At 37.0% G+C, this 26,675-nt stretch overlaps 1 protein-coding gene across 50 annotated transcripts in view; it reads right to left on the reverse strand.

Annotated features, from left to right (window-relative positions):
* The window catches only part of LOC308199202 (uncharacterized protein), a 506,154-nt gene that overhangs the window by 274,351 nt on the left and 205,128 nt on the right, over window positions 1–26,675 (reverse strand). For 42 of the 50 annotated variants that reach the window (XR_013954445.1, XR_013954446.1, XR_013954466.1 and 39 more), the window contains 2 exons: window positions 9,072–9,188; window positions 2,312–2,386 (listed from right to left, as the gene is read on the reverse strand). The exons of 1 other annotated variant lie outside the window; for it this stretch is intronic. Coding sequence is in view for 5 of the 49 variants with exons in the window: in XM_080603018.1 (XP_080459144.1) it covers window positions 9,073–9,188 (116 nt within the window). In the remaining 44 variants the exon portion in view is untranslated. Of the gene's footprint in view, window positions 1–1,094; window positions 1,204–2,311; window positions 2,387–9,065; window positions 9,189–19,218; window positions 19,319–19,971; window positions 20,039–26,675 lie in introns of all 50 variants that reach the window. 7 more of the 50 variants (XR_013954457.1, XM_080603020.1, XM_080603017.1 and 4 more) reach the window with 4 other exon arrangements.

Below are 26,675 nucleotides of genomic sequence, written 5' to 3' on the forward strand. Positions count from 1 at the left end.
CAGGAAATGAAGAAATATACTGTACCCAAATGAAACTGCAGTGGGAACTTAGGTAGGCAGAAGGTAATTATTCACACTTGAATCCGGATAGAGCGCTAGGTTTATATCCCTGTTCTGGCTAACATATCATGAGATGCATAATTATCATGGGTAGCAGGACTACTGGCTCCCATCTAAGTCAAAAGACTGGTCTTAAATAAGGAGTTGCAGATTCTGTATTCCCTGATAGCAAATTTCTATACTCATTGATGCAGATTAGGCCACCAAGAAGCATTGAAAAAATAATAGGTTCTCTTGCAAATGTACTGAATTGTAAAGTAACAAAATATTCCAAATCTTGTAATAGAACTGCATTACACGCTAGCAAAGTGGATCCATTTCTGAGGTGGAACATGACAGCTTTTTAACTTTCTACAACAATATGTGACAGGACGAATACTATATTCAGTTGATACTGTAGGGCGATTTATGGGGGCAGAATGTAATAATATAAATTGAGTTTCAGAAAAGACACTGTGACTAATCTTACAAAAAATGCTATGGGATGTTTAATAATCCTGGTGGGTCAGAAGTTGTTCTTCTAAAATTCTCTTATGACTGATTGTTATTAAAGTATGTACCGCATTTGGTTCATTTTTCATTTAACTATGTAGTCTAAAACTGCTGTCAAGTGCAAATATTTGAGTTGTAATTGGATACCCATAGAAATGGAATAGAGTCACCAGCTCTCAACCAAAATTGCAGAATCACAGAGTATTTAAGACAGTAAATGCCCTTTGAAGAGTCACAAGACAAGCATCTGTCCACACCTCTTAATCTATCTGCACTGATTCTCATTGGTGTTTATTGTTCCACTAATCAAAAAATAAAGAAGCAGGGATAAGGCAGCACACTAAAATTCCTTTCTTGAACTCACTGTAATCTTTCTCCATTGCTTCCCTATAGCATTTAGTGCTACAGTGCTTATTCACTCAAGGTATGAGTGTTAATTTTGAGACTGAAGCGAGCAGAAAGGAGGGGAGAATATAATGTATATAGTTAAGGGACTTGGCTCAAATCCCTTAGAAATTAGCAGATGACTATGTTTTACTTACATTGCCTCTGCATTAGAGTCCTGGTGAAGAAGCTGAGCAGGTTTCTGCAGCACTTCTCTCACCATCAGCAGGAAGGCAGCAACTGCACATTTAAAGACCTGATCTGAACCTAAGCGATTTTACAAATAGATGGGAAAGAAACAGCCCCTTCAGTAACACTTCTGTAACACTAAAACATGCAGACCTCCTGCTTTATTGTTACACATCAGGGCCCGGTGCAGGGTCTGGCAGCCTGGGCCCTGCCATGGCCCAGCCAGGAGCAGGGCAGGCCCGTGGCAGCCCCAGCCCCAGGTGCTGGGCACCTCACTGGGGCTGGGGATGGGCCAAGGCCAGACCAGCACGCGGCTCTGACTGGGCCCAGCCCAGCGGAGCCCATGGCCGGGCCGGGCTGGGGGAGCTGGGGACTGGCCCCGCTGAGGCCTTGCTGGGGCAGTCGATCTGGGCCTGTGAGGCCTGGTGGTGCCCTCAGGGCCCTGACATTTGAGATTGAAAAATAAAGAAGGCAAAAGAGTAAAAATAAATAAATAAATAAAAATCTTACACTCATTTTGTTTCATAGTGATGTCTCTTTTTTACATTTTATGTTTTCCCTTGCATTTTGCCAGTGATTCAAAATCTCCTTAGCCATGGCTTTCAATACAAAACTCATATTCTAAGTTTTTTCAGTTCACTATTGTTAATGAAAACAAGGGAAAAAATAAAGTTTGCACTTTTACAAAGACTATCCAAATGGGCTGAGCTCAACTTCAAAGCTTCTCTCCCTCTCTCTCTCTCTCTCTCTCTCTCTCTCACGCGCACACACAAAAAAATTTGCTCCACCTAAATTTGGCTAACATTAGCATTTTCATCCCAGATTTTGGACTTCCTATAATGACATATAGTTTTTGTTAAGAAATCCATGAGTGTCTTTAGAACTTTTCTCAGAAGGTAAATAGCAAGATATTTAATGTATACAGTATGTCGGGTTTGGTCCCAATGTCTTTCTGATGGCTCTCAGCCTTTTCCACCACATGATACAGTATGTGGCAGAGACCACCCAGCAATTATTTTTTTCACTGTATTTCACATTACCTCTTTGTTAAGTTCAGTCATAGCCTTCAACTCCATAAGGTAAAATATTCCTAGATACTTAATACCCTGTGGTTTTCAATCTATATTTAAACCCTGTCTTATCCACTGATCGTACAACATGTTCAGGGGCATAAACTCCAACCTACCTCAGTTTATTCACCATTCAGATATGCTTGCAAAACTCTCAGCTAGTTTCCACAGATTTTTTAATCTTCCAGGAGCTGAAATAAAAACACCATTTATACTGTATGATACTTGTTAGAGGTGAATAAACAATGCTTAACAAATACCTTAGAAAACTGTTGTCAAATATCCATGAGTTGATCGTGATTTCTTTGAATTTATTCAAAGTTTTCTGATTGTTGTTGTTTTCACTCATTGCTTTTAAACTTGTCCACTTCAAATGATCCATAGTCACTAAACAATCTATGTAGTATAGCTTTAATGAATGTGTCTGAGTACATTTTTTTTTAAGTGATTTTTAATTTCTTTACCAGTAAAATTTGAGGTTGTAACTCTGGTGATAGTAATATTTTTCATGGTTTTGATAATATATACCTGTGCAGTGGTTTCGGATTTAGTTGCAACCTCACTCGGATGTACCAAAACACCAGAACCAGAACCAGCACAGCAATAGCAGTGTGGTGCTGTCCCTGATTAATTACCATCATCATGATGGCAGATGCATTAGCCTGGGTGCAGCACCACCTGACTGAGGCTCCCTTGTTCTTACAAGACAAGCTAATAACCTTAACAATGTCATCCCATTCCCCATGGATGTATTATCCCCTCAGGAATTAACTTGGTATTATTTATGTTGTGCTCCAATATGCAGCACTGTGGTAGGAGTACCATGTTTTCTGGCTACCAGTACAGCCTTTCAAGTCATATCTTTCCGGGCTTTTCACTTTCATATAAATAAATACACAGAAATTATATGAACATGAACTGTCCTACTGTTCTGGGACAAAATGTAAAGATGTATAACACATACAATAGTCCAAGGACAGTATCATTTCAGAGTTATTTATATCTTTAAAAAAATCCTATTATTCTCTTTGAATTACCCTTTCTGAGTTAGAGGTATGTATCATTAAGCAATATGACCAGAAATAGGTTTGGCACTCAATAAAATCCATTTAAACAGGGAATACATTGTATATCATAGTCCTGGATGCATAGAGCTACCAGTACGAATGCAGATGAAAGAGAATCAGAATAAGGTTATTAGTCGATTTGTTAATGCACATAAGTGTCAACAGGTGTGATCAACTGGAAAGAGGCAGGTGTTATCAATGTATTGGTGCTGTCATAGAAGAAAGATGTCCTGCAGAAACTTTATACATTAAGCTAAAATTGAAAAGTTGTTGAAATCTTCCATCAGGCACCACCTTACAAGTATTTCACATCTGATTAAAGGTTGGAAATGTGCCAGAGGGGGAAAAAAGAAAAAAAGAAAAACACAACTAAACTAGCACTTAAATATGTGGGTACTAAAATACTTGAACTTAACTCTGACATATACGCATTTAAATTTTTATGTTCCATAAAGATGTTGTCTTCAAGGGAGGCATCTGACCCTATTATCTTTAGATATTCACTTGCATTTTCTGCTAAAGACAGCAGCATCAGTTAGCTGTACAGCTAATATACTTTTGCTTCTCCATGATACCATTCTTAGCAATGAAGGGTTAAGATCAACTAAAAAATTAAAATTAAGAGTTCTGTATTTTAAGACCATATAACTTAATGAGAAAAAATGCAATATGTAGAATGAAAAAGAGAAAAACACATATTGAAAACTGGCAACTTAAAGCAAAAGTCTGGAAAAAGTGTTCTTTTTATACTAAAATATTTAATCCAATTAGTTTCTAGTTGATACATATAAAATCTAAAAATAATCTTCAGTGTTTTTGTTTTTTTTTTTTTTTTTACATTTTCCTTAACATACTTCATTGCTTGTGAAAGTAACGGATTAATAGCACTTGTGATGGGAAGGCACAGTGTAGATTGGCACAGAGCAAATTTTTCCTTAGAGTAAGGCTGTTTTACTATACAAAGCTGTTTTACTATACTTGAGTTCTGATCTACAAAAGTCCTTCTTTGCAAGTCCTCACAGAAGTTAGAAATAGAAAAGATTTGTGAGATTTCTTAATTCCAGAACTCTGGGATCAACATCAGTTCAGTCCATGCAGTTATATTTTTTTCTAGTACTTTGTCTATTATGCACTGAATTATAAGTCCATCTAATGATGAGGGCTTACTGAAGTTCACTATAAAGTCTGTTCTACTATCAAATAGATGGCTCCTTGGAAAATAACTTTTCTTCATATTTTTAAATATCCGCCCACTTCATTATTTCTAATTACATATTCTTTTAACAGTCCTGGGCAGTGATGACCAGTTATGGTGAATTGCCCCAAATAAGGATATAGTTCCATAATACAAATCACACAGATTCACATATCTGACCTTTTCTAAATTAAAAATAAATTCTTCAAAGAAGAAAAGCTATTGCATTAACTCAATTTGACCATGCGGTAGAGGGGCCAGAATGGTACTCTCCAGAGAAAGAAGTATGCTAAAGCCAAAGTACAATGTGTGAAATTCATTCTGGTGCAGAATACCACATAGACTTGTGATGGCTGAATCCCACATAACTCCTGTTTTAGGGCTCATGTCATTTGGATACAAGTTGCTTGTTCTTCACATGACATACATTTCATTCAAGATGTCTATAAAAAAAGAATGGTTCCCTCTGGAAGGCACACAATGTGCCAACAAAAGAACTTCCTGAGCTATTATCCGGGCTGAAACATTTTTCCATAAAGCAGAACCATCTATGTGGGGTTTTGTTTTCTTTGAACTCTGTCACTACTCCATAGTTTCTCACAGCTACTGTCTCCTGATCTGATCTGCTGAGTGACAGTGCTTCTTGAAATTCCCCTTGTTGGGGAAAATATTCTAAAAGCCATGAGGGCATCAGCATTTTCTGTGTCTAACTAAATCATTCAATTTTATACAAAAGAACTAGTATGAATGGCTAGTATAAAAGCACACAATTAAAATCTACTGAGCAAAACATAAAGAAGGAAATTTCACTGTCTGAAGAAAGCAGCTAAAGCTGTGTACACACACACAAAAGGTAATGTTTCACAGGAAATTTCAAATTTTGTCTGTGTTTGTATTTGGAATAAAAGTGCCTAAATACAATGAAATTAATCATGCAGAAAACTCTGAAAAATTGCATTTTGGAAAATGAAAAATTATCCTTTTATAATTTCTAAAAAAACTTCTTCATGGTGGGTGAAGAACTCTCGAACTGCTAGCATGTTGGTATAGCCAAGAATTCCAGGCCCCTGAATACTTTTCATTACATATTTTGGACTGAAGTGCAGCTAACTTCCCTGTAAGCCCTGGGAATGCCAAATGAACATCAGAGCTTGCAAGCCAGCCTGACGGGCCTCTAGTGATTTGGTTCTCTGTTGGTCTTTGACACAGGTTGCTGAAGAGCAAGGAGCCTGAAATTATGGTGACCCAGCAGGTTCCATGCAGACTGCCACAAAGTCAGGAGGGTAAACTGAGAGGAAATAAAAGCCTTGTTGGATATTCATTGAAATTGAATTGTCTCTGCTAAATGTTTTTCATGCTTTGCATTGCAGAATTTATCTTTTTAATCCTCTTTTCTTGCCTGCACACAAGGTGGCATCTAGGCAATGGTCACATAAAGAAAATAGTACCAAAGTGTAAGTGCAGATCAGACATGCTTTAAATAGATCATTTTATTCTCTGAGGTACAGTACAGAGACTGAAGCTATTTGGGAACAGGAACCTTGGTTTTTTATTTGTTTCATATTCTGGTACCAAGCAGTTAAAATAATAACTATTGCAAAAGAATGACTTTGCAGATGTTGCATTTGCTGCTGCATGTGGGCAATGTCAGGAAGAATTAGAATAACCCAAACTGTGTGCTACGGTCTAATAATGTGCCATGTATGATACAAAGTCCTGTGCCTTTGGTGAGGGTATTTTTTTGCTAGTAAAGTTTCTCTACCTGCAGAAGAGGTGTGTCAGAGCATTATTAAGCCTATACCTATCTTTAAAGTTTAATGCTTCACAACACAGGCACCATGGTCAAGATCACAGTACAGGAATATACTACGATGCACAGGAATGTACATTAGGAAATGACTCCCAGTCTGGCTGCCATTCTGGTATCAATGCAGCAAAATGTATGTGGTAGAACAGAAGGTTTTGTGCTAGAGAACAGATAAGTGACATGGATTGAAATTATGGTAAATTTAAATTGATGGCCTAATTAGTATTATCTCTTTTTGTATTCTCTGTAAGAAATATTATCCAGGAGGAACTCATTTTGCATTAATGTTGATATAAAGTGTTAATTCTGTAGCATTTCCATTGTAATCTGGCATTAATTAATGCAGCATTATTCTGGAGTGTTAATTAAATTATTACAGAAAGGGACATCTGCCCCAGTTCAGAAAGAAAAAAAAATGCATGAAAATGAGACTTGCAAAGGTCTGAAATGGTGTGTGACTTCCCACAACACTGGCAGAAGCAAAAAAAATAAGCAGAAATAAAGGCAATAGAGCTTGCGGTTTATAAACCACAGTATGACACCAACATTTGCTCACTTGTGATGGAGTTTGATGACAGCATCAGAGCCTCAAAGCCAGACAAGTCATTAGAAATCTGAAGTGGCAAACTTATATGGTAAATGAAGTATACTCTAACCTTACTATCAAGAATTACTCACAAGGAATTCAGGGAATTAAATAAAGGCAAGAAAACATTCCCAACTTCTGCAGACACTACTGAACACTCCACCTGCCTCTTGGGCAGGAATACTATATACAGTTACTGGGAGTGCAAGGGCACTATCGGGATTAACAAACAATCCTACAGTCCTCGGTGTTGATTGTTTTGACCTTCTGCCTGCAGTCCAAAGTGGCTTCACTGAACTCAGAATTTCAGTTGCTGTTCTTGTTATTATCAGCTGCATGTTAGCTTTTTTCAAACCCAGAGAGCAGAAAACTCAGTCCTTTATCAAAGAATATACAATCTGATCCAATGCCTACTGAAATCTATAGAAACTAACCACTGACTTCACAGGGAATTGGCATTTAAGCCTGAGTCTGTGAATTGCACAAGTAGACCTCTGAGGGAATGCCACTGAAAGCAAATGGGGCTCTCTGTAAGGGGCCACATGGAACTGGGGTCTCTGTGAATTATTAAACCTGATGAATAATTCAATAAAACATTAGCCTAGAGCCTGAAGCAAATTCTGTGCAATGTGACCTACCTGCCAGCTATATGTCAGAGCCAGAGTTGCACAAGATGCTTCCAGGATGTGGCTTCCATAAGATTCAGTGTATACACTATTCAACAACTCTGCCTGTTTCAACAATTATCACTTTCTTTTGTTACATTTGGGCTTGCATTGAAAGATCTTTAAAATGTAAAAGTTAAATGAGGCTCTTATAAAGAAGTGGTTTGGGTGCAGTATATTAAAGGAAAACTTCAAAGGAGCTCAAGATACCTTTCAAGCTAAGGTACAAAAATTTAAACAAGAACAAAAGCTTCTCTTGTATTTTGAAGCATTAATTGTTCCACTTCTGTTGATGTAAAGTGAAAGAAGCTTTTAGCTAAAAGCACATAGTATCTACCAACATGGAATGTTCCAAAGTCTCAAGGAATAATTTTAGCTTTGATATAATGGCATGGGTGAATCCCAAATCATAATGCTTTCTGTAGCATGTGCAATATTTTTTGGTAACTGAATCCATTAGATAAACATTAGTGCTTAAAGAGCCCATAGGAATAAATCAGAGTTTCACCTTTTATATTTGTAACATATTTCACATATATAACTCTGTGAGTGTTGTTTGTCACAAATCTGTGAGTGCTGTTGTGAGTGTTGTTTGATATTTCATAACTTTTTGAGTGAAGTTTTAAATATCATTATAGCCTGTTTTTCAGAGGATAAAGTATATAATATTGCACTGTTTGCTCTTTTGTCCATCTGCCAGTTCCCCTTCTTTAAGGAGGGAGCAAAATTGTAGAAAGGATATAAAGTTTGCCGTAAGTTTCATGAAAACTGGCACCTGGGTAGTAAAGAAAGAGCCAAATTAGTGCTTCCATGGAAGAAAGGTTTCAACTGTGAATTTAGCAGTTCCGTTGACTATTGGCCTCTCAGCTGGCCAGTCTGTGGGTAGTTCAGAGCCAAACACAATACATTAGCATGCCCACTTGTAATTAGTCAAGGATACTGTGGAGGGATTTATGAGACATATGAAGTAATTATAAGTCCCATGTGCAAGCACATCATGGAATACAGTCAGAGAGGAACACTGACTTGTTTTGGTGCAGAGGTATAAGAAATTGGGATACAATGTGCAAAAAACATTACATTTATTGGTGACATGCATGAACAACTCGTTGTGGTATAATTTGAGCACACTTGTAGACTTTCTCAGTAGAAGGAAGTAAAGTTGATATGCCTAATAGTTAATGCATTATCCAGAAAATACATAAAATAATATTTTTAATCTATAGTGCATCTAACTGGTCCATGTAAGGTGACTATGAAAGGAAAAGGAATACCTTTTTCTTGTCAGTGCTGCTTTATATTATAGCAAGACTATTCCTGGTTTAGATGATAGATAGGCAAGCTGAGATACAGAAGGATTAATATATAGGTTTTCTTAAAGGCAGATGCTGGTTACCCAAACTGGAAAAAACTTGTCCCAGTTTTCAGAAACACTAAATACTTCATTTTTTATTAGCTTCAATTCAATTTGTATGGACTAAGAATGCTTGAAAATGAGGTCCAGTGTCCTTTCCTCAAGACTTGTAATTAATGGTATAATTTATACATACACTTACGTTACATGTACTGAAAGTTGCATTTCAGTCCTTCTCTCTCTTCTACATCGTATGGGATGTCAGCTAGTGGAAGTTGTGATAAAATGTGCTTGACAAATCCAGGAGAATCAGTCATAGCTATAAAACAGAAAGTACCATAAATCAATAAATATAAATAGAACTGAATTCCTAGTCTTTCCTCTTTCCAGTGAGACGGCACAAGCCTTCTAGTTCCTAGAACAGAACTGCATGATTTTTGATTTTCAGATTGAGCTGATGATGCTACAGAAATCCATGGTTAGTACGGCAACATCCAAAGTTTGTTGCTGTGCTCAAGATCATTAACTTATGGCATTATCATGAACCCTATTGCCCTGCACATTGTTTATTTTTACAGTGAACAGTGGTAAAAATGCAGGCTTTAGTATATATAAATGAGTTATTTCACTGCTCAGCTTTTCCTGCCAGATGTTTGAGTGGCCAGCCAAACCCTCAGAGATATATAAGCTTGATCAACATGTATGCAAAAAATTAATTAAAAAAGTAACCTAATACTGTCTCTTTTGTTCGTTCTTTAACAAAGTGACAGGATATTTTCATTATTTGCTGAGCACTTATGGATAATAACAAATTAAGTGTTGATCAATCAATATAATGATACATTTGACCCAGAAATAATAACAAGAGAAGATACACAGAATTTCTAATAAAATTACAATCCCAACAGAATTTGAATTCATTACTTTTGAAATATAAGGCGGACAGTTCCCTTCACTAACATGGATTTGAACTTGCAGACAGTAAATTATCAAAGAGGCCCTTGTTGCTTGCATGCTGCAATACAATTTTATTAAGAATTACAGGGAAAAATTAATAAGCACTCCAGAGCTCAGAGTCCTGAAGTACAGCATGGCTTAGATCATGGCACAAACTTGGGAACGTGCCCTGCTTGGAGTACGTATTCTTTCAATTTAAATATTATTAATGTTGTGGGTAAGGTTAAAAGCTCAGCCCATGTCCCAATGCCAACCTGCCAAAAGCCTCAGAACCTGCCAAATGGTCTGAGTTTGTCAGTGTGCAGTGAGCATGTTCCTTCTCCTGGTGTTCAGTGCTAATGAATGAGTTACTGGAAGTGCACATTCCAGTGCTGTGCTCCTAGCATCTTAATGCAGTGACTTCCTTTCAAGAGACATTAACAATTGCCACATTTCTCTGAATGTTGAACAACCTAACGCAAAATCATGATGCAACAGAGTCCCAGTAAGCACAAGGATAATCTTCATTTCAGATCAAACTTGGTGCATTGAATTCACTTCCCAGGCATTCACAGTTGTAGCTCAGAGATGAAGCTGTCCTTTTCATCTCCTCCCGGCCTCTCCTCTTTCCAAGTAGAAGTCACAAACCCAGTTCCTAGCATGGGACTTTCAGATTGAGCTGCTAATGTTACAGAAATGCCTGATTATCAGCCATGTTAATGCCAGCATGGCAGGCTAGGTTTATCTTCTGTCACAGAACAGTGTGAAGTAATATATAGGTCCTGGAGCTAAATGTAAATGGGCTCTGTTACATTCTGGAGGGAATCCAGCCCTGTCAGTATACAGCTCCATGCTGGTGTGGCTGTATTGCTTTCTACAGCACAGTGCAATGTAGATCGTCTATCCGGCCCTCCTAAAAACCATCAGGACAGCAGGATGTTCAGGGAGAGAGGCAGAATTATCTACAGGAATATCACAGCAGAAGAAAAAGGGCTAGAAATAACAGAAAACTAAAGACATATCTACACTTCGTTTCAGGAGACTAAACAGCTCAAATTACGTTTCCTTGTTTTGGTGTCTTTCCTCTCACTCCTTTTGTTCTACTGGGAAACAGATGGTCAACAGAGGATTATCCTCTAATTCCTTTCAAATTCTTAATTTTAAAGTGTCTTCCTGCAATCCTGGCCAAACTCTCGTCTCATGATCAACCAGTTCTCAGGTCCTGATTAAATAAAGTAAATATTCAAAAACTATGAGCCATTGCCTATTATTAAGAGTGTCAAAATATGTCAACTGACGCTGCTCTTCAGATCCAAGGCCAGACAGCTGATTTAACTTTGAAGTGGGCCTTCAGAAGCCATATAACAACTACAGAGATATATATACAACATTCATAAACTTAACATAGGGAACATACAGATTCCTCAAAAACATCAAAAAGAGCCCTTACAGATCTGGTAAATTCAGGTAAATTTGCTGGAGAAACAAATCAAAAGATTGCTCAGAAGGATCACACTTTCAAAGGCGTTTTTCTACTTCTAAGCAAAAGAACACAAACTTGAATACTTCCACCAAGCATAACAGAACAGAACTGAAACACAACTGCAAACAAGCCATTATCTAAACTATGACTGTTTATTCTGCTCAACTGAAACTCAAGGATGTGTATGCAGGATTTAGGATTTTTTTTTTCAATGACAAATCTTGTTTTATTTTCTCCTTCACTGTTCAGAGTTCTTGCAAATGCTCAGGAGTAGAAAATCTGTTGTTTACTCTGCTCTCTTGTTGTGTCCTAGTTCTGTTAAAAAAAAAAAAAGGCAACCATTTCTTTTGGGCTCTGTGAATTATATGCCCAAGTGAGGTGAAGTGAATACAAACATAACTTGACGAATACATGAGTATTACAGATCTGGATGTGGGAGCAGGAGATGGCAAATGTACTACAGAAGAGCAGCTGCCAGAGGTAAGCATACAAAATGTGGCTCCTACACAAAAGAATGAGATTTTCAGAGAATCTGTTGGAAAGCCCGACAAGTACATTTTGTTGCTGCTAAAAGAATTTATTTCTGCTGAAACCTATAACTCCTGGGTTAATAAAGTGAACTTTGATGGGACTAGAGGGAAATATGGGCTTCCCAGGAAAGTTAGGACAAACTTAGATGCATTTCTAGAACACAGATTTATGGAAGTGATTGAGGCTGATAAGATCAAAACCCAAGTTAACACTTTCCTTCGCTTTCCTATCACACGCTAAATAGACCTCTGCCACAGTTGGCCTGCAACCAATAAAACTAATGCCTGTATACAATTAATTTCACAGTACCATCAACCTACCACAATTAGTAACCATTCAAGTTGTTTTGCTTTGAATTTTGAGGGGTTTTGCAGGACTTATTATTATGTTAAGGTTAACTGACTCTGGCAATAGCCAATGGCTTGTCAGGATTGACTGCTAAATCACAAGGTTCAAGGAAAAAAAGACATACTGAATCTGAGTTAGTTTGATCAGCTTTGTCCATTTGAGTGAGTATCTTGACAAGAGTCTCCAGAATCAGTAACAATGAAGGATCTTGAAAAGATTGACTCTGCTACTAGTTTTAAAAAATAGGCACCTACCCACTATGCATTCATACTATTAAAATGGTAAAACTGGTGTATTATTCAGTGTGTTCCTTCTTGCTTACTAATGCACTATCTAAATATCTGCAGAGAAATAGGCATTTGTCATACTCTTGTTAGACGGATAGTTAATGCAGTGAAGAAGTAATATCCATGTTAGAAAAGAACAATCTTTCTCTGTTGGGAGGGGAAGCTTTCTTGATGCGTCTAATAACACATCCTGTTCTGCAGGCACTGAAGGCCAGCTAAATGGCCCTTCTCTTTGCATGTGTACAAAGGAGGCTATTGGAGAAAAAAAAAAAAAAAGACAACTGCATGCTAAGCAGGGATGTGGCAGATATAAATCTGTTTGTATGATAGGCAACATCTGCATTTGGGTCATGTGATGAGCATATTTCCTTTTGTTCCTCAGGGAGGGCAACAGCTCTAAGGAAAAGAGCAGGCCATGCGCTGAATGAATTGCTCTGATGAGACAGATTCAGCCTGTGGGCTTGAGGTCAAGCTAGACAAGACAGCTATAGGGTTAGCATGTTCTCTGTTTCTCACAAATTTAGAGCAGAGGTTAGTTTATGAAATTTAGGCAGGAAGCCAGGTCTCCACTACCTCCGTGTTTGCAACTTGAATGTTGAAATGCCTACCTCTATTTTTTTTTCTCTCTGATAAGCTCTACAGCTTTCCGGATTTTTTTTTCTCATTTATTTTACAGAGGAAGTGTTCAAGTCCAGACCTATTTTATGCCTTTTCTTTTCCACAATAGGTTACTCCAGGCTTTTTTTCTATCATTTTTATTATTATTATTACTATCTTTTTTCACTTAAGTCAATATTACCTGCTGGTAGATTATTCAGGTATTTTAAAGCTAGACTACAACTACATATGGTAAAAATGGCAAAGAAAATAGCTGCACTATTTATTATATACGCATATGTATGCGTGTGCATATATGTCTGTATCTGTGTGTGTGTGTGTATGAACTGACTGGTGGTAGCAGATCCATTAATTTTTCCAAAATATCCATTGCAAAAGATATTTTTCATCTTCCTAGTTCATTCATTCAATATAAATCAAACATCAGAGACATAATTAGACAACGATCTTTTAAACATGTTTCAAAATTAATTGACTAGGATGCCTGAAAATGAATGCTATTGAATATTATACATTGCTGTATTTCCTGAGGACTTCTTTTCCAAGGCTATTGCCAGAAATTGAAACAACTTGCAAAATTAAAACGGTGTTTTAGATATTACGGAATTACAACATTTTAGATCTAGTGCATCTATACTAAACTCTTTCTTTCAGGATAACTTGCAAAGTCTTTTGAAGGAAATGTCCCCAGTTATCAATTCAATTCTCATTAAGGAAAGAATTCTAGTAGCTTTTCACAATTTTTTTTTGTCAAACCAACGTATATTTTTAGTCTCAGAATTACTCTGTGAAAATGTCACATTTCCAAAATAAAACACTTGAAACTTCTAGAGTCAATTCAAGATTGCCTCTACATAATTCAAAATTTGCTTTTACTTCTTAATTATTTTTATTTTCCAATATGTGTACTACAGTCCTCCATGGATCTATTAATAGTTTTGTATTCTTAGATTTGAGCTGGAACAGGCCATGTAACTTAATTATACATGAGGATTGGCTTTCACAAAGACCTACCTGCTTTACAAGTTTTGCTGGGACAGGCATTAAAAATGATAAACAAGGGAGATATAATCTCTTAAAATTAAATCACCACACCTACTATCTTTCTAACACACTCACTATGAGTAGTGTTGAAAAATGTGCATGCTTCTGTCCTGAAGAAAACTTGCCTGGACCAAAAAACATAACTCAGTTTTCAACAATACCCTAATTAAAAGCTTTCTTCTCTGCTAACAACATGGTTACATAGCAAAATAAAAGAGCCTTCAAATAAAGCAAAGTACACATAACGAGTTCCTAATAGTAACAGGAAAACTCCAAGAAATAATACATTTGACATAATTAGTATATGATTTTCCCAAATTATGTATTTGGAAAAAATATGATTTATGAATATATATTTATAATTTGTTTTTGTGTGCATGACTGATGACATACAAGATACACAGAAAAAAAAAATGAAACTCTTTCTTCCTCTGTGATTCTTCAGTTCTTAATTTCACAAAAATGGAAGAGGAAGATCTGAATTTTGTATGTTGATTAGATTGTTTTCACTCAAAGCATTTTGTAACAAACTTTACTGAAAATTTCAGTGAATCAAGCATATTGTGCCTTAAGTCAACAATACATATAATTCATTTTGTAAACCAGCCTGTATAAATAAATGCCAACTGTAACTATCTGAATTTCAGGTCTGAGTTAAATCTTTTATATTTAGAACTACAATATGCGAGTGACACAGTAGGGTCTTGTTTATTGAGATACACAGTAGAACCTAAGGAACTGATATTACAGTGGAAAGTAATCTAAATTGCTTTCACAGAATTTCTTCTACTTTCAAGTAATAAAAATGTTACACTCTACACTCTAAATAAAATCTTAGTTGCTATCGACAGTTAGTATGAGATTCAGTCAGAACTACCAAGCTGTGAAAATAAGGCCCAACTTCTGTTGTTTTTGTTGATACATTTGGCATCCAATCATGAAAAACAATGTCCATGTCACTAAAATGGCCTCCAGGCATTCAGTATATCTACATCGAGGTTAAACATCTATGTGAAGATGTGACAGCACACCTTATAAAAGATATTATTGAGTAATATAGACTTTCTGTAATAACCAAACAGTAAAGAATATAGCTTTTTAAAGGTCTCCCCATGGCTGATCTCATGACTCAAAGATGAGAGACTGTGCTGCAAGCTAAGTAATAAAATCTGGTGGATACTGTGGGCTAGCTTGTGACAAATCATATCAAAGTATTATTAAAGAAGGAACTTGAGACCCAAGACTATTATTGATTCTTGACAGAATTTCTTATAAATAAATGTTGCAATCTGATCCTGGACTCCCAAGGCCCTGGTAGAATTCTGACTATTATAGGGCAGGTTGCAAAACAGTAACATTATATTAGTGAAAGTTGAAAGAAGCATATTCAGTGTCAAACAGGTAGCATGGTCTAAAAAGACCAGTAAGAAACTGTTTTTCACAGGCTTCCTGCACCTACAGCTTCAGATTACTGTTTAAAATGGCAAAACAATTTCTGAGCTTATAACAGGGCTGTGAACGTGTTAGTGGAATGAATCTGTGACCCTTTAGAGCACTAAGGACACACCTCCATTAGTGTCCATATTCCTGCACTGAAGAGGCTGATACAGTCAACTGAAATGACAGGGTGATAAATATAAAACCACTATCATCAATAAGACTGGAATGTAAAAGCACTTAGTTTCAGTCTAAGTAACTCACAGAAAGTTTGGTTTCAAGAACCAATGTATCATCCATCACTACTCTACCTTCTGTTGACAAAGTAATTGTAAGATATCTAGAATGGAGGTTCAATATGAACTGACATTTTTGAAAGGAGGAATTGTGTGCTGCACTTACTCATTAAATGTATTTTCCTCCACTAAAGATGTTTCCTTTTTTAGTTTATGTATGAATAACTTTAGTTAAAGTTCCCTTGACACACTGACTTTGCTTTGAATAGCACCTATGTTCATTAACATAAAACCTGAAAGAAAATAATTTTAATGCAGCTTTTTTAACACTTCAAAAGCCTTTAACAAATTGATCGAGCACAATTATGTATTCTAAGGGGAATTGTAAAGAGATCACACAAGGTTGAAAAGTTCTGTTCGATAAAAAAAAAATAAAAAATCTTAGGTAAAAACCAGCACTCTGTGTGGAACTTTGATGCACAGTGGAAGAAAGTAATAAAATTATATAAAAACCCCTGATGTCTCCCTGTTTCAATACAGACACACCATTATTGTCTGTATTATTCAGTGCATACAAAATACCATGTTAGTATAACAACATAAAAAGAAAGCGTAAAGGTCAAGATAGTCAGAAACTAAAGAGAAGCTAAATTACCAGTCCACTTAGTACTGAGACTAGTGAGTCAAGGCAAACCCGAACAATTACTTAGTGAGATCACACCAATTTATAAATATGGCTGGCTGTCTTTGGGAGGGAATAGATCTCATAATCATGGCATTCTTTTCTTAGCTAAAGATGTAATATTCCTGGTATTATTTTAAAAGATTGTATAACAGCACTCCTTCAAAAACCTTATAAACTGAAACAACAACCCACTGCAGCTGAGTGGTTCAGCTGATATGGAATGAGCCATTACCAAAGAGAAAACAGTTTGCAGAAAACAGGTGCTTTTCCCCCTATATTTATGGGCATAAGTTTCTATCTGATTATTTTAAAAGAACATTTTAGATGGTGCTTTTCTCATTATAGATTACTAAAATTCAGCCACATCATTAGCTAAATTCAACATGAAGGAGAATAAAACCATCAACACGTGGATACTGAAGACACAAGCAACCACAGATTTTCTTTGTTTGCACAAAGTATGTTTCCTGAATGGCAGAAATGCTCTTTGGGAAGATGCTACAGGAAGACTTCCATTTGCATATCCTTTCTCTATACCAGAGCAGACATAAAACTGCCCAGACTCAGAACTGGCTGGACGGGAAAACAAACGGCAAGAAGAAAGAACAACAACATCAAAAAGGCTGCAGCTAGAATTTGGCAGCTACAAGTTGCATGAGTCGAACACCCGTTCCCTCTACTGAGCCTCTTCATGCTACTGGGAAGACTTTTCAGAAGATCTAGCGTGCAAGTATTGAGGGATTTGTAGTGGAATGAGATAGAGAGCTGGCTTTTTGATGGGGAACTGGGAATGTCCTTACTGTCATCTTAGAGGATCACAGCCGAGTTCAACAAACTGCACTGAGGGCATCTGCGATGGGTAACAGGCCTGAAAGCACGGTAGCAGGAACGGGATGAAAAGCAGGCAGCGCTGCTGGGAATTAGCACATCCTGCCCACACCACCAGCAGCCAGCTCTTGGCTGTCTGCTGGCCACCAAGCAGCAGGCAGCACTCCCTGCAGGAGGTGACGGAGAAGACCCGGGCAGTCGGCATTTGCCCAGTGACCATTATCCTGCTGGCTGTGGAATGACATCAAGCAGTTACTAGGAAATTTCCTGTAAGGAAGAGACCTTCATTGGTGGATATGTTGTTGCTAATATTACTTTTTGGCCAAATTCTTCATTCTCCCCCAGATTTTCCAGGTTGTTCACACAGAATGAGTGTTCCTAAATAGGAAGATGTCAGCTTACCTTCAGACAATATTTACGGAGCCCCAGCTTTCAGTGTTAGGCTTGACCTAATGTCTTAGTTTTAAGAGAGCTGCTTTGACCTGCTCATTCTTTGTATCTGGTGACAACACTGGGCACAGGGGATACATGACTGATGGTCTGCAACAAAATTGCTATTACTTGGTGTGAGATCACTATCATCATTTGAACAAGATTTGCATTTTGCCGCAGATAAGGGGGAGTCTGGGAGCAGGCAGGTGATGGTGTCAACAGCAGGAGTGTGGGAACAAGACCAAGCACATGGAGGGCGATCTTTATAGCAATCTCCTCAAGGCTGAAGAAGTAGGAACGTGGAACTTGCAATCCCACAGCTGAAGCATTTGTCTGCCCCCCTTCCTGAAAACCATCTTTAGAAAGGACAGACAACGGAGACATTTCCAGACCTTTTCAGATGTCTCCTCCCCTTTCTAGACTATCAGAGTCTAGTGAGATAGGACTACAGGCTGAATGAAGAAATGCTGCTAAATTTATTGTTTCAGCATCTCAGAGCTGTTGACTCAACACTAAAAATGCCTTTATGATATTTTATTTAGAAAAAAAAATCAAGATTTTATTTATATATTATACACGGTTAATATAAAATCAGTAGAAGTATTGAATACCTCAAAAAATTAAAGGTCTATGAGGTGTTATTGACTAAATAGGCAATAAAACGTGAAAAACAAAACAAAACAAAATACAATGACTGGCAGCAACAAACCAATAGCACTGTGGGTCAAATTCTTTTATGCATATGTACAGTACATAAACTCATGCTCTCGCATAGTATGCACGGGGGGACTGGAGCAATAAAATAGCATTCAGTAAAATGAGGATAAAATCTGGCAATGGATGATTGCAATTAATAAAGACACGTTCCCCCTAAGTATGGACTGAGCACACATTTTATCTATCTCTCAAATCACGCTACAAGATGGAGGTTTATTCTGTTAGGTTGCAACGTGTTTTTCTGGATAGGCTGGAAGAGAAGTTTATTTGTTTGAAACTCAATGATCTTTGTTGAAGCGTCATTAAAACAAAACCCAAACCAAACCAAACCCACGCTAGTGCCAAGCAATCTTCCGAGATGAGAAAATGAATATGATTGAAGTTGAGATTTGAAAAAACAAATCTGTGTGTCGATAAATATAGTGATCAGGTTGAGCGAGAGGTGTCAGACAGAAAAACCTGCTGCAACGTTTGTTGCTGCCAGCACACAGAAAATAAAGCCTAGGAGAGCTTGTTGAAAAATTCTTAGGGAAATTTGTAGGGTACTATAGATTGATGTGATTGTTGTCCTCAAGGGCTTATCATCTGGATGGACAATGAACAACACACAAACATCATACAGGGAACATACCTGTAGCTAGATACCCTTTTTGTATCTCCAGTGATACAAGATCAGAAATACTGCATTCTTCTCTACCATGTATTACCCTTTCAGGATATTGGTTTTGTCATTGATGAAGCCATTTCAGGAGGTTCCTGACCCTTACCTAACATACTCCTTCTGCCTTTTCTGCTTTTTTCTGCTCCTATATCAACTTCCACACTGTCTCATTTGACTGACAGTTGTTTAGAAGGGAAGGGAATGACCTATGAAAAAGATAGCAAAACAATTTGGGTTAAAAACTTCTCTCCCTCAGTGCTCTTTCCACCCAGTGCTTACATCTCTCATTACAGAGAGAGATATAGGCATGGCCAAAATGGCAATAAAGAAGCATGGCCACAGGCTGCAGGGGAACTTTGTGTGCAAACTTCACTCCTGAAGAAAACAATCTGCAGTTACATTCTCATCTTGTTGCATATAGACCTTGGTATTGAATTAGGAAGCATCATCAGACTTTTAATCACTGTTTACTTTAATTAAGCAGAAGGTACTAATATATTCTGATACTAAATGCCAGTCTAAACAAGGCAATGCCAAGTAATGGCATTCAGGCTACCTCTGGGAAAGTTAGCAACGGTATTAAAAGAGCCTAGCTGCATTTGTTATGCTTTCCCCATTCTTGTGGAAATGGCTGCAGAAATGGCATAGAGACAGCTGAGTTTATAGTGAACTCCTCTCATTAAGGCTAATAACAACAACTAAAAAGTCAAAATATAGATGAGCAACTGTCATGTTGCCATCTTAAGGTGGTAAAAGTTAGCAGATTATGAAGTGTGCAGAAATATGATTTCATGACATTCATTAGGAGATGAAATACAGGAATAGTCTCAGCAAAAAACGGGAAGAGAAAAGGACTTACAAGTGGACGTGTTGTCAGGAAGTGAGGAGGAAGAGTTGGATATCAAATTTATAGGTCCTTTGAGTTCCTGAATGAAGAATTTGGAGAAGGTAAAATGTCACCTTCATCAGTCTCGGCTGACTTGCAGTTCTATTACCAGATGGGACCATTATCATCTGATTGAATTATAATCACGTCAAACATCTACTTGGATCCAGGAATGAGCTTTCAGAAAAACCCTGAGTCAAGGCAGAGCTTTCCTTCCTTTGAGATCCATAGAACATATGATCTGGAAATGGATTTAAATGTCTGTCTTTGACTCTTTGAAACACACTTTCACGAATATTTGTTACTCTTGGTAACCCCTCTATGCCTTATCTCTATTTTCCTTTTCTTTGTTTCTTTCTAATAGATAAGGTAGTTATCTAAATTTAAAATATGACTTTGATTCACCTTCAATTATAAGAAAAGGGGGATGGGGATGGGAGAGGATTCCTTAGACTGACCTGAAAACAAAACAAAACAAAAATGCTCAGCAAACCAAAAAGACAAAGGTTTGCTTTAGACCACATGCAAATTTTATATAGCATTCAAACACTAAAGGAGTATTTTGTTTTGTCTCATGCAAGCAATTTTCTTAAAATAGAAAGTTATTTCAAATAACTTCAAATGAAATTGTATTTTGAAAATTTTGAAACATTCTGTTCTGAAAATATTTAAAAGGCAATAAAATATTCTGACTTTAAAAACTGAGGAGTTCTTGACAAGCTACTTTATAAAATAAAATAAAATTAAATTAAATTTAAAAAAAAAAACAACACAGTGTAAGTCTGTATAATTTGCTGTTATCATTAAATGCTAACTTTCCAATGGTGAATAAAAAGGTTGGAGGAGGAAATGCTGAAGTATACTTTCTGGGCTCATTCATTCATTTCTTCTTTGCAATATTTCAGGAGCTGAGGAGGCAGTCAAAGAAATTGCATTTATTCCAAGAAAAAATATTGAAACGATTCTCGTGGTAATTCCCAGCTGGACATAAGTCATTATTGCTGCTGGCATGCCTTTCTGTTTGAAGGAGCAGAAGTAAGATTCCTGACTTAGAAAGGGATCAGACCACCCAATGAGGAATAGTTCAGCTTTGATTTTTAAATTTTAGCAGAATCAGGAGACACTAACAGAATAGCTCAAAAACTGGCATTGATCTTCATAACCTTTACATCCATTGCTACCAGAATTTGTGCAGTTTGGTCTGCAGCATCCAGAAGCTGTGACTTTCTCACTGTCACACATATATGCACTACAGTTGGATAGATATTCCTTTTTTTTTCCTTTTGTTAAGAATTAACAAGCTTGTTTTTGCAAGCCTTGCATGATTCTTGCATGCTTTTCCTAGGAAGGATGCCTGGAGCTGATCGTGAACTACCCAGCAAAGTGGCCCACCTCTGCTTCCAGATGTATTTGGTATCCACACCGCTGTAGAAATTGTATCACATTATTGCAGAAAGGCCTGATGTAGCTTGCTCTCTGAAAAGCACCTCCTTCACATCTCACAGTTTTCAGATAATCTGAAATCTATTATAATTTATTTTTAATACAAGTATTTCTATATTTTCAAGCTGTATGCACTTATATCTTCAGTGTATAAATCACAGACAGTGTAGAAAACTGAGTGTATTCTCATTAATGGAAAGCTCAGCTACAAATAAGTTATCCCAGGGAAAACACTTTTATCTTCTAATGCCATATAATCACAAAGAATAAGTAAATAACTCTCTTCAGATGTGTTTTCCAAGATGGGATTTATAAATGGGTGCCTAACTCCCTTAGACATCACAGTCTACAACAGCAGACACAGGCTTACAAGCGTGGGTTTCATTTACAGATAAAAGCAGAAGAGGCTGGATGTAGTTTTCATTTCCAGAAGAGCTTTGTTGTGGTTACTCCACTGACTAGGAACTGTGATTCCCTGAAACATTCAGCCCTTGAGAAAGAGAAGCAGGAGACAAATCATGTGAAGTGTGGTAGGGAATAGCAAAAGATTGAACGCTTCTTCGAGCTTGAACATGTTTTACTAAATTTTCATCTCTGTTTGGCCAGGTGGTAGTTGAAACACATTAAATGAAAAGCTATGTGGGAGTGTAATACTGTGTTGCAGTTGCACTTTGTGCATACACTTCTTATCTTTTTTAGGAACTTATTCCAGATGTTGCAGTAGAGGAAAATAAAACAATTATCTTGGTCATGTTTTAAGATAAGCCCTCAGTAGGTCTGGAAAATGTTTTAATCTGGCCTTCCAGCTCCTTCAGCAAATTCCCTCTAATGTTACTTTTCTAAAACTGTTTATGCCCCATTTTATTTTCTCTGCTATTTGATGTGCGTAGGAAATTCAAAAAACATGATAAAAAAATGGAATATAAAAAAAAGGAATAAAACCATTGATATTTAGTGGCAAATACTATTTAGTGTTTTACTCTAGTAAAATATAGCAGTAGACCACTGGAAGCCTAGTACATAATTAAGGAAAAGTTCTTATGATTTTAATTTACCACTGTCTCCTGATACGTAGATTATTAATTTTAGTTTTGGATAGGTAATATTTACTTTAGATCATGACACTGGAAGAAGATAATTTCAGCCTCATCAATACAACATTAGTATTTATCAGCCAATAGGTAACCACTCTGCTTGGTCAGTTAGGGATAGAGAGAAACACTACATTTCATTAAAAGTAAAGGGGAATTACATCAGCAGTTTTCATTTTCCTGTGGGAAGTGACAGAATGCACAGAGAGTGGGTGAATCTGAAAGGACCGGTATTGAGTCTTCAGGACAATACATATCATCTGCTCCTTACAGGGAGATCCTGGAAAAAAAAACTCGTTCTTTAATGAAATGCAATGCAGCGCAGCGCTGGGCAGGAAGGGCTGGAAGGGCAAGGCTGGGCAGGGCACGGCAGGGAAGGGCAGGGCAGGGAAGAATAAGGAAAGCAGAGTGAAAATGTGTTGTATTATCTGTAGAATTCCTCACTCATATGTTTTACTGGCAATTCTCAGACCTCCAAGTCCCTTCGTGGATCCCTTAAGGAGTGTGTGATTCTCTCCCTTACGCTGCTTGCCACCACCAACCTGCCCTTTCAGCAATGCTCTGCACACACAGCACAGGCACTCTGTGCCCAATTTCTCCCTTTCCTTTTCTTGATTTGCTTTATTCAGCTGGACTGATAAACAGCATTTCCAGTGTTAAACAGCTGCTATGAGCTCAGTATTGCCCCATGATATATGATACCACAAATCTTGCTGAATTGTCCTTCTTTTCTCCAGTCTAGGCCCTTTTCAGACGTTTTTTCTAGCCATCCTGATTTCATTACAGTAAATGTCATATCTCCTTTAGCTTACAAATTCCCAGTCACAGAACTCAGGCAGCCACTTTAATGTAATGTTAAATTTTTAAAAATACTTTCATGTTATACATCCATTCACTTCTTAAGAGTAATTTCAAAATACTGTTATGTCCCAACCAATTTTATTAATATTTCTCCCCTCTTTCTTACAATCAAAATTAACATCTGTACAAAGAATACACCTTCTCTTTAAAGAATTACTTTTCATCTTGAATCACACTTAGAATATGCCTTCTAACTCTACCCAGTGTAAATAATGTGTAAAATAATCAAAGCATCATCACAACCTGACAGCAGAAGCCTTTTGATGAATAGGGTTTTATGTAGGATTATCATATGACATTTCCAAACTACATTATATTTGAGTCATATACTATTGCATTAAATTCTTCTAACATGCTGGATTTGTACATTTAGCAAGTTATCAGCGTTCTCCTTTGTGGTCAGATTTGAACAGCAATTGCAATCAAAAGCACCAGAAGTACAAAAGGAAAGCAGAGCAGAGGAAAGATACTCTACTAATGAAGAGTCATATTTTGTTCCTGTTATGTTATTTATTTCTTTGTTCAGCCCTGACAATGTTATTGGGTTTGTTAAAAGCACCAGATACCAATACAATTCCTAAATACATTATACGCTGAAAAACAAGCATTATAAATATATAATAGTTATAAACTGCCTTGGTTGGAAGAAACACCTTCTCTCCCCAGCCCCACCGTTAACACATAGCATTCATGGTACTCAAATTCCCCTTACCCTACAGTTTCTCTACAGGTTTGATAGTGACCTGTAAATGTGCTGGCTTCCCCAAAATCTGACAAGTACTGTGCATGGTGCCTTGAGAGTGTGTGTACTGCGGCATACTCAGTTGGGTGATAGCCATGCTTTCACTCCAAGTGCAACCTCATACCTTGAAAAGTGCGTACTTCAGCAGAAAGTGACAGGACAAACGTGAGGAGTCATCTAGTCGCTGGCATACAGAAAAAGTTCAGATCCTCAGTTTTGAACAAGGATGAAGCTGAGCCATCATGACAGAAAGTAGTACTACGAGATCTAGGATAGGTTAGGGAGAAAGGATCAGTGTTCTTACCTGCTAAGTGATTATCCCAGCTTTATGTATGACGCAAGATACCAGCCAGCAAGCACAGTAAGCCAGTTGCAAAAATAAAAAGGCCCATTTCTAACAGTCTCCATAAAATAAAGCAAAACACCCTCAAACCCTCACACACCCTCAAAGGAGTGTTTTAATACACCTTGCATTAAAATTAAGGCAAGACAGCAAGGTAGTAAGGCAAGAATAGTCCAAGAGTAACATAACAAAATGAGAAATAAAAAAATAAAAAAGCTGAGAGAAGGAAAAGAGGCTGAAGGATGGAAGAAAATGCAAAAACTGGTGGACCTAATAAATCCAAATTATAAAGAAGACAGGGGAGGAGAGAAAAGAGATGGTTCTAGAATCATTGTAGATGAAGCAAACCAAAATTAAATCCTGTCTTATCAAGTCCATATCCTTTTCTGGATTCAGCTGTACCATCCTGTTGGGCCGTATTTTACCCTAGCTCACAAAAAATACATTTTTCATCACTGGACCAGGTTGCACCAAATGGCATTTTTTTAACAATGATATTTCCCAGAGGAAGAAACCATCCCCGGATTTTACCTCCTTTGCAGAAGTTACTGGGTTTAAACACTAGAGTGGAGGAGAAGAAGGAATAACAGAGAAGAGGTTAGCAAGAGCGAGAGGAGTGGCACCAAAGCCCACATGGCAATAGAGACTAAAGCAGGGCTCAGCAGTGCTTCCAAAGCCAATGGCTGGTCCTTGCCCCAAAGGCAGCAAATTCCACTGCTGGGGCCCAACCCACACTTTTAATCATGATGGAGAGGTGCGGCAATATAATGCTTCTCAGACAATAAAATTCCCATGCAAATGACCCTCTCAACATTTTAGAATAGTTCAGGATCCTACCCTCTACTATAATTAAAGAATTCATTGCTCTTTCACCCAAAATGTTATAGATTCTTAAAGAAACAGATTGGGTCTCCTCTACTCTGAACTGTCTATTTTCTACATACAGAAGAAGGATATTTAAAAATATAAAATAAAATAAAATAAAATAAAATAAAATAAAATAAAATAAAATAAAATAAAATAAAATAAAATAAAATAAACCAATAATTCTAATATGGAACTATTCCCCTTTACCCTTTCCCTATCAGACTGAGGACTAAATAGTCTCTAGAGGTCCCTTCCAACCTCTTCCTTTCTGCAAGCAGACTCAGAGGATCACGACCACTGATGTAGCCTAATTGCTTATCACAGTCTAAGATCTAATGAAAATATCTGTGTTGTAAAATAATATGGTTCAATCGAGATCAGAAAGAAACACATTGCTTAAGAACTTAAAACACTTTAACTGCTAAAATAACTGTATATTCTAAATTATATCCACCATATCCCGTTCTAACTGATAATTTACTAAGTGCTAAATTCCATCTGAATTAATCCAGAATACTGACGTTCATTTTTCAACATTCTGTTCCAGCAATGATTTTCTGTACTACATATCTTGGCAATAAATATAACCCATATCACATTATACATTGAAAACATAGCAAACAGCAAGCCTACCTCCCTAATAAAAGTGAGCTGATGCAAGTATTTCTTGTTCGAATGAGCATAATCATGTCTCAGTTTGGAATACTTTAGTATCGCAAGTGATAAGGAAAATATTTGGATGAACACAGTAATGAAGAGGTTAAATCTGATTGTAATTAGATTTCAGTATGCATGGTCATATGGCTAATAGTAAATTTTCCTTGATTAACTGATCCTGTTTGTTAAGAGCTCCTATTAACATTAGCACACTCTATGTCGGCTGTAGAGACACACCATGGACCAGTGCAAGATTAATGAAGGCAGGTACGCATGCTGATTAGAATGTGGCAGTTTAATAAACTCTTCTAACATTAAATTATTTAATGCATTCATGCTCATGTAGGCTATTCGATGGTCAGCTTGACCACCTATGTGTTAATATTGGGAATTGAAATGCAGAGGATGGAAGAAATATAGCAGTGGATGAGGTAATTAGCTCTCATGTCTGATAAATGGGGCAATACCTATGTGTATACATGTTTTAGCACATCACAAATGGTGCTTTCATTAACTGGAATCTCTTGCTGAAAATTTTCAGAACGTTTAGTTTGATTTTGATCCCATAAACAATTCAACTAACTACTGTAGCCAGTGTCTGTTTAATATTTGAAGCAAATTTAAAGCAAGCTATAGTGATAAAATACATTGTTAAAATATAATACAAAAATTA

This window comes from Anser brachyrhynchus (assembly GCF_964034855.1).
Source record: "Anser brachyrhynchus genome assembly, chromosome: 8".
NCBI classification, from domain to species: domain Eukaryota; kingdom Metazoa; phylum Chordata; class Aves; order Anseriformes; family Anatidae; genus Anser; species Anser brachyrhynchus.